This window comes from Dicentrarchus labrax, unplaced genomic scaffold, assembly GCF_905237075.1.
Source record: "Dicentrarchus labrax unplaced genomic scaffold, dlabrax2021, whole genome shotgun sequence".
NCBI classification, from domain to species: domain Eukaryota; kingdom Metazoa; phylum Chordata; class Actinopteri; family Moronidae; genus Dicentrarchus; species Dicentrarchus labrax.
The window spans coordinates 30,054,874-30,063,668 of record NW_026136721.1 but is presented as its reverse complement, the minus strand read 5'-3'; the positions used below and the strand labels follow the sequence as shown (position 1 = coordinate 30,063,668).

The window sequence follows — 8,795 nt, the reverse complement described above, 5'->3', positions numbered from 1 at the left end:
TCATTACATTTTCGAGGTACATATTGTTCTACCACACTAAGATTCACATTCATATAAAATATGAATTAACTAATAAATAATGTATTATTATAGATTAAACTACCCAGTAGTATAAAGTATTCAAGATGAGCTCCATCTTTACCAGCTGCAACATTTAAGGATTACTCAATATCAGCCATTAAAAACTATGTCAACAAGGAAAAAAATGGAATTGGAACAAGTCTAAGTTACTGTATTATTTCCGATATGTCAGGTCTGATCGGTTCTGTACTGCTTTTAAACCCATTCAAAGACACCGGTGACCCAAACGTCGACATAAGGCTCCATATAAAGCTATAAATGTTCATTTTAATCCAGTAAGAAAACATTTCAGAACACCTTTTGAGCTTCAAGCTGTGATCACACATCTAAAAATGGGGAAGAATGAATCTACCTCGTGTCCATCTAACAGGTGAACATTAACTCTGTCTCTGGTAAACTAATGCCAAATCAGCTGAAGACAAGCAGATTCATAGGCCTTTATAAATCTTTCCTGCCAAGAAAATTTACTTTATTAGTATGTTTGGGTTTCAATGTATCCTGAAAATGTACAGAAAAGTTCTCCATCATGGAAACAAAACCAAATATCCTGGAAAATGTCATCACTATAATCCATGTAAACCTGGGTGCAGATTTAAGAGCTGATATTACAAAAATGCAGCAATACAACAGTATGAAGGTTTCCCAGTAACATCACAGACATTCACAAAGAGTAAACTCAGTTACTGTTTATTAAAACAAATACCAGTTTACAGTTTGATGTAGGCAATAGCTTTATTATCCACACACATTGTGCATTTAAAAACTGTAGTTTCATGATTCAGGTTTGTTCCAGTCGCTCGACGGCAGCTGCAGTTTTCTGGCCCGTGACGACATTTGGATAAAAGCTTTAGGGAACCTGAAAGAGACACGCACAGGTCAGACTACAGTCGGTGTGACAAACAGAAAAATATGAGTCTTTGAACCCTCATAAGTTAAAATCAGGAGCAAGCAGCTTTCATACAAGGTGTCAGAAATTGTCATTAGCTAAACCACTTCTACTTACCAATAAAATAAAACCAGTCGTCATCGTCAGGATCTTGAATTTGAGTCTTAATCAACCTGTAAAAAGAGCTCAGTTTTAATTCACATAAGAAACTGAATGTGTATGTACATTTAATTTAAGAGCCTCAGAAGAAAGTTCGAATCAGGAGCTGGAGTTCAGCTCTCATAGTAGGTGTCAGAAAAGTTTATATTTTAGTTTGTCATCACCGGCTAGAAAGTTATTCAAATGCAAACATACTGCACGGACTCACCAGCTCTCAAACCCCTCGCTGGGTCCCAGACAAGAACCTCGATCTTCACACAGCCAGCTCTGAAGTTTTCAGCCTTCAGGAAAGTACAGATCAAAAAAAAAAAGTTAGGAAAAGTGATAATGTTGATTTTAAGAGTGGATTAATATAATGAAGCCTCAGAATAAAGTTCGAATCAGGAGCTGCAGTACAGCTCTCATAGTAGGTGTCAGAAAAGTTGATTTTGAGTCTGTCATCACCGGCTGTTTCATAATAATTCTCATTTCATAATAGTTTTAATGTGTGTGAACTCACTCAGAATTCATTCTCGGGTGTTGAGGGATCGAATTCAGGCAGCTCCCGGGGGTCTTCAGTCACCATCCATCCCTCAAGTCTCCCTCATTATGAGCTGTACCAGCTTCAACTGTACAGGGGAAAGAGGGGGATATTTAAAGCAAGTTGTTTTTGTTCATCTGTTTACCTTTAATGTATTAAAGTGTGTGTGTGGGGGAGTAGAACCTCATAAGGACTCTAAGTGTTACATTACACATGTATATAATTTACATTTTAATTCACATTTGCTCTTACCCAGTGAAAGACTTCTTTAAAAAGGCAGGTCATCTTGAGTTTCTTCATCTCAGTCGTCACACAAGTCATCATGGTGACGACTCCAGCGTGCCTCCATGTGACCTTTGATAAAAGAGGAAAAGCGAAACTCAGAAAAAAATAAGAAATCCATCTGAACCAGTTGTAATGTTAATAATAGCCATTTCAAAATGTAATTCACACAATGCAATACCATAGATATTAAACAGCATATATAGGTGGACCTCTGAGCTGTTTAAAGTTTAATTCAAGATTTCTTTATTATATCTCCTTACACAAAGTAAAAAAAACTTACAGTAACAAAAGACTTAATAAAAAACACGTACAGCATAGCTCCCAGCTGGCACCACGTGGTTGGCCCTTGCAGATCAGCCACGTGTTGCTGTTCAGACCAACATGGTGAAATTATAAATAAAATGTAAAACAATATAATACTCACTGGTTTGTGTAACTCCTCTCTGCTCAGCTTTCTTCATGCATCGGGTCATTTCTCTGCTGCTGTGAGGTAAAGTTTGAAGAAAAGACTGAAAGCAGAAACGAGTCTTCACCTCTGCCGCCATGCTGCCAGTAAAGAGAGCTAATGCACCAGAGGAGGGTCGTATTTATACGGCTTCCGTCCAACGCGGAACTCCCTCCCCTTTCTGGACTACAAGGCTGCACGAAGCCAGCTCACCACTGTCGTTGGAGAAATCGTTCTGGGACAATCTGGACATGTTATAATGCTTATCGGCCCAACATTGATATACTGGAGCACGCTATCTGAGCAACTACCCGCTTTAAGGACGATAAAACAACGATGCATTGAACAGCATCTCCCATGAGTCTTAGAGGCAGAAGCTGGGAGTTGTAGTTTTTGAATGCTAACGATATAATGGTCATTTTATGGAGGTTAAAATCATACTGTTAATGGTTAAAATGTTATTATCAGGCCTACTTTTGATCTGGAAATAGTTTTTATTAAGTTTTGTTTCAATAAAGGTAAGAACTTTATAAATACTGAGTTCAAAGTGCCCCAGCAGAAACCCTCCTCTAACCAAACCCTGTACAATTATCTCATGATTTAAGAAGCCATTAACTACATTTTTTTCAAGTGCACTTATTTAATTATCCAGTTATATTTTCTGTAAATTGAATCTCTGTACATTATACTTGTTATTTCACTGTCAGGTATGTTAATTATGAGGGAAAAAAAACATTTAATGTAATTGTTTTTGCCTAAAACTCTTAAAATTCTTATTTAAAATATTTAGTCTAAAAGTATCTGTTGGCCCATAAGACATAAGACACTTTATCTGTCATTGTAGGCTCAGTACAACGACATTTTGTTAACTCTCAGTGACCAGCAGATGAGTAAACAATAATCATAAATATGAAGAAGTATCTTTATATTTAAAGTAATAAAGACACTGTTTGCACAATGTAAACTCCTCATGTCATTTAACCTCCCAAAATCTCCCAGAAATATTGCAGATCGCATGACCCTGCTGTCTTTAATGGTAGCAACAGTTTGGGGGAAGACCCTTTCTTGTTTCAACTGGGCCAAAACCTTATCCTCCAACATGTTGTGGAAAGAGAAAGTGAGTATGAGTATCTAAAAGAACCACACTTAAAGAGTCGTGTAAGGTTTAATTTATACATTTATTCTGATCACAGCTGTACAGGAATGCATCGTCACAGCAGAAACACAACCTAAACCCAACCATGGCACAACAGCCGTCACAACACATCCAGAACTCAACCATAAATGTACAGGCTCAATCAGCTCACCTCACTTCAATGTCTATAATATCATCATCATCATTATTATTATTATTATAATTATTATTATTATTCTTCACATAGAACCATCTGTCTCTCAAATATATCTTTGTTTTCAAAGAGCATAAAAATACAAGTGGACTCTTCATTGGGATGAACACTGGTGGCTGATCCACTGTCTGGCCTACATGAGGGAGGGGGGGGGGACCACTGAAAACTGGGGAGCCGAGGAGGAGCGGAGCCAATTTATTACAGCTTACACGGGGGGGCTTATATAGGCTCGCACGAGGCTTCTCAATGGTTACAGGAGGAGTGCAGACAGGGTGATTGATTTTTAAGGGACTCACAACTCAACCTATAAGCTACTTTTGACATCACACACAAGGAGCGAGGGTTTGTAAGGAACCAGAGAACACACGTTAAACTTTGGAGGGGAAATCAAGAAAAGAAAAAAAAAGAGACAATATTTCGAATATATGAAAGAACACTACCAAGGCACAGAGAGATGCAGAGTTAACAAAACAGACAGAGGGAGATAAAAAGGGGGGTGAGACAAGATGGAAGGTGGGCAGATTGGAGGCAGTTTCACTAACCAACACTAGAGGGAGCTCTAACAGCTCAAATACCCAGGTATATTATAAACTCTATGTATATACTGGATGTACTATATAAAGCATTGAAATATAGGATTATCTTTTAAAAACACTGTTCACTTGCAGCAGGACAAAGGGATACACCGCATGAGTGTGCTTGTATATATGTGTCTTTGCATGTAAATGTGTGTATGTATATGTGTATGTGATTCATTTCCAAGCAAACCTCCATAGATGGAGCTAAACACCAACAAAGCAGAACACCAGCGAGATTACAACCAATGTAATGTGCATATCTGTGTGTGTGTGTGTGTGTGTGTGTTTGTGTGTTTGTGTCTCAAAATTCATGGACACACATCTATATCGTCGTTCTGATCATTAGAATAACTACTGTACGAGTGGGAGGACATTGACATGAGCATCAGCAGGGACTACACACGCTCGTAACGACAACAACGGCAACAATAACAACAACAGCAACAACAACAACATGAAAGAGAGACAACACACAGGTCAGGAAGTCCGGCTAGCCACAATCCTCCACTCACACAGAAGAGAAATAGAGGCTACGATTCATCTGGAAAAATGCATCCTTTTGACATCGCAGGACTGAGACAGACTCAGAAAGCGGCCTGTCGTTTTTTCGTGTGCTTTTTAAAAATTCTCTCCGGTGTCTCATCTGTATGCATCTTGTCTATCTATCTAGCTATCTATCTATCTGCCTGTCTGTCAGTCAGTTTATGTGCTTATTTTTGCTTAAGCAATATGCTTATCTGTCTGTCTCCCTGTCTGACTGAGTTAGGATCTCTGTCCTATTCAGAGTCTGTAGAGATAAAAGGATGAGGAAAAATGATTGTGCTTCTCGATCCACACAGCCATCTGAGGCTGGGCGGCGGCGGCGGCGGCTCGCCTGGCTGCAGAGGTCAGAGGTTGTGTGGGAGCGGCCTCCTCGCATCCGGAGGCGTACTAGAGCTACTGCACCAGACGAAGAGGACTCCCTCCTCAGTATACTGGTCAAGGCTACATGAGAAGCGCTCACGCAAGGAGGGACACACGCTCAAAACACGCACACACACACTCTCTCAGAGCGCCAGCATCGAGCCTTGGGAGAGTTTTCTTGATACACCTACGCATGATGGGGGAGAAAAAGGGAGAGGGCTTGTTGGAAATGAGACGTGGGCAGCAGATCAGTCCAGCATCGCATCCAGTTGGTCTGCCAAGTCGTCAAACATGCTGCCGATGTCATCCAAGATGGAGACTGTTGACTTTTTACTGGAAAGAGAGCTGGAAGTTGGATAGCAAAAAAAGAAAGAAGAGTTAGTTGATTGTGAGGCACGGCACAGTCAGAGGAGTGGATTAGAGATGTGAAATGGAGGCTGGAACTGGTTTAGAGTGCTTGGATCTCTCAACGTTGGTTATCAGAGTGGTATTTCTCTTTAAATGATAACTGCAATGTTCGTCAACATAGATACACAATAATCTCCTGGATCATTTAACAGTACAAAAGTAAAAACGGACATATCATCTCCCTCTAAGTTAATGTGTTGTTAACAAGCAGTTGCTTAATTACACATCCAGCAGACAAAGAGCAGCGTTACCATTAATTTCAAGTCGTCTTTCGGGCCTCCTTTTAGCTCTGTTCTTGTCAGTACCAACTCCTTTAGCTGCTTAATGCTCCACTATGTTCAGGTTGTTGCTAACTTTTGGGCAGGTGAGCGTGAGCAAAAAATATGTAAGTGAAAATGAAATTAAACTTGCTATGAAGCTCCATAAAGTTGAGGGGAGCCGCAGATGGAGGTGATAAGTCTCAGTAGGTTTATCACTAGGGCGACTCCTTTCTTATTGTCATTTGATACGTTGTTGTAAAAATATAAATTATAGACACTTTAAAGTCATGATCCACAAAATGTTCATGAAATCAAACTCAAACCTCGTTTTTGATACTATTTATGGTCTGCATCTTTTCTGCAATAGCCTTTAACTGTATTTCCATTCAGTGATTATCAGTATAGATTGTAGTTGTAGAGGCGACGTCGGTCACTTCCGCCCTGGATTCATATTGCCTAACGTTACCTAAGTACGAGGTATTGACAGCTTCTGGATTGAGTCATTGCTCAACACTGCACAGGAAAAACAATGTATTTGTTTGGTTGTGCTGTAAACAAATACACCAGTTGCTGCTCTGTTGTTAACTGAGAAAGTAGCTGCTGAGTGTTTGCTGTGGCAGTATTAAAACACACTCGCTGTTACCGCGGTAACCAAGCTTACAACCCGGGATCGAAACCTTAAGGACCACAAGTCTGTGTTTATGTCATGGCACATCGGTTATAATGGTTATCCAACCATGTTTTGTACTGTTTGTTTGGACGTAAGGCTCCAAATTACCACAGTACAAATCATCATCATAGCAACCGTTGCTACGGTAAAGATGCCAGCCGGAAGCCAAAAATCTGAGCTGTGGCAAATTTAGAACCGTTTGTTTGTTGCAAATGGGGAATAAACACTGCACGCTGCCCGATTGACCCAGAATTCAAAAGTGAATGAAAGTGATTTAAAACGCTGGACGTTTTTATCGTGTTTCTACAAAGTGTAAACTTTGGCTTCAGCTGGCTTTGAACTCAGTGATTTCATGTTTCTTGGGAGTTGTAATTGACTTCCCCCCTTGAGGGAATAGTTCAACATTTTAGAACAAATGTTTATTTGTTTTCCGCCTGAGGTAGACATGGGAAGACTGTTGCCAGAAATAGCTTGAAGTCAAATGCCACAGTCGCTGTAATTCCCCCAAGAAATAATTCCAGTAGGGAGTCTCCTGCAACCACAAATGGTTATATACATTTCTGCTTTAAAGGTTTCAAAGGTTTCACTGTGTGAGTGTTAATGCAGTGTGGCATATTCATTAAGACCTCACTAACAGACAGTGTGAAAATGTAAGATACAAAATTATAAATGTAAGTGAAATGTACAATCGTAAAGCAAACTACCTTATGCAATAAAATCTTATACAAGCTTGAGTGTTAATATGCAAAATATGCACATTTGCAGGTACAACATGTAAATTAATGAGCTTTACAGGCGCTGGTAATTGCATTTCTTAACTTTGGAGATAGCCAGGCTAGCAGTTTCCCCCCACTTTCAGTCACTATGCTAAGCTAGGCTAACCATGTCCTGACTCCGTCTCTGTACTTAATGCACGGCTAATACAGTGGTATCAATAATCTCACCTCCCTCTCGGAAAGAAAGTGAATAAGCATATTTCCTAAAATGTTGAACTATTATTTATGTACACAGTATCGTGTCCATCCAACAGCCGGTCACTAAAACACTGTCTATGCAGAAGATGAACAGGACTTTTACTCAACGCCTGAAACAATCTTCTCACTTTGAAAAGTTAATTTATGCTCCGATCCTCTCATCATCAACTTGGATGCCAACAAGTATTCCAGAGCGGCTGTTGTGGATATAAATGGTAAATTCTGTGGCAAAATCTGAAGATTAACTTCATAAATACTCACTCATTTTGTGCATCCTCCTCTTTGATCTTATGTTCTACAGCCTGCACAGCTGCAGCCAAGGAGGTACTGGTCTCCTCCAAACGATGCTGCACCTCCTCCTCCTGCTCTATTTCTCCCTCCACCTCTCTCAGATTCACTTCCTCTACTCTCTTCCTCTCCTCCTCCTCCTCCTGCTCCTTGTGCCTCTTGTGTTCCCTCTCTCTCCTCCTCTCCTCTTCCTCTCTCCTCCTTTCTTCTTCCTCCTCCAGCTCCCGTCCTCCCACCAGGTCGATGGAGAGACCGGCGATGGAGGAGCGGGGAGGTTTGACGGGGTGTGGAGAGGGGGTGGAGGGACTCTGGGCCGGGGAGGGGGAGGTAAGAGGGAGTCCCGGAGAGAGAGAGGGAGCAGAAGGGGTGTCTGGAGCTGGAAGAGGGGCGATGGCAGAGAGTGGAGAGGAGAGTTTAGGGGCTGGGGTGGGGCTGGCTGCAGCTGGACTGGTAGCAGCAGGGCTTGTGCTCATGGTAGCTGAAGCTACTATTGCTTTGCCTGGTTTAGGTGCTGTTGGAGGTCCACGGGGTTTCGGGGATACAGGAGGAGGGACGCGTTTCGGCTCTGGTCAGAGAGAATCAGAGAGAGTGCTGTCAGTTTTTAAATAAAGGGTAATATATAAAAGAAAAGATTGAATTATCAGACATTTCTTATTTTGATATCCTCAATTTTCTTCAGTGCAGCAACATGGGAGTTTCCTCTATAATAATATTGTAGGTCTGCTATTAATATTTGAACTTTGGTTTCTTAAACTTTTGCATCCCACTGTTTTTCCAAGGGGTCCTGGGACTGTAACTGCATGCTTGAATCAGTGGGGGAGTGGGAAACTGTAATCACTAAGCTGTGGAAATCAATCAACTCACTGACTTGGCGAGAGTTTAACTGGAAAAATATGGTCAGATACTGAAACAGTCTACAGTGAGGCAGACAGCATGCTGGAGGGGCTGTTATTGTAGTGCTCTGATTCATAGCTACTGGAAGACAATTG

General features: G+C 40.9%; 1 protein-coding gene and 2 non-coding genes across 6 annotated transcripts in view; all 3 read right to left on the bottom strand.

The window, feature by feature from the left end:
* Positions 1 to 1,203: 1,203 nt before the first annotated feature.
* Positions 1,204 to 1,295, bottom strand: LOC127355681 (small nucleolar RNA SNORD60). Its single transcript, XR_007881827.1, has one exon. It is a non-coding gene; the product is annotated as a small nucleolar RNA SNORD60 (small nucleolar RNA).
* A 189-nt stretch (positions 1,296 to 1,484) lies between these two features.
* LOC127355680 (small nucleolar RNA SNORD60) lies at positions 1,485 to 1,575 on the bottom strand. The gene has a single exon (XR_007881826.1). It is a non-coding gene; the product is annotated as a small nucleolar RNA SNORD60 (small nucleolar RNA).
* A 1,960-nt stretch (positions 1,576 to 3,535) lies between these two features.
* The window catches only part of si:dkeyp-9d4.3 (caskin-1), a 35,118-nt gene continuing 29,858 nt past the window's right edge, over positions 3,536 to 8,795 (bottom strand). For all 4 annotated transcript variants that reach the window (XM_051385025.1, XM_051385026.1, XM_051385027.1 and 1 more), the window contains 2 exons: positions 7,780 to 8,371; positions 3,536 to 5,551 (listed from right to left, as the gene is read on the bottom strand). In XM_051385025.1, coding sequence (XP_051240985.1) covers positions 5,455 to 5,551; positions 7,780 to 8,371 — 689 coding nt within the window. In that variant the 3' untranslated portion in view covers positions 3,536 to 5,454. The remainder of the gene's footprint in view (positions 5,552 to 7,779; positions 8,372 to 8,795) is intronic.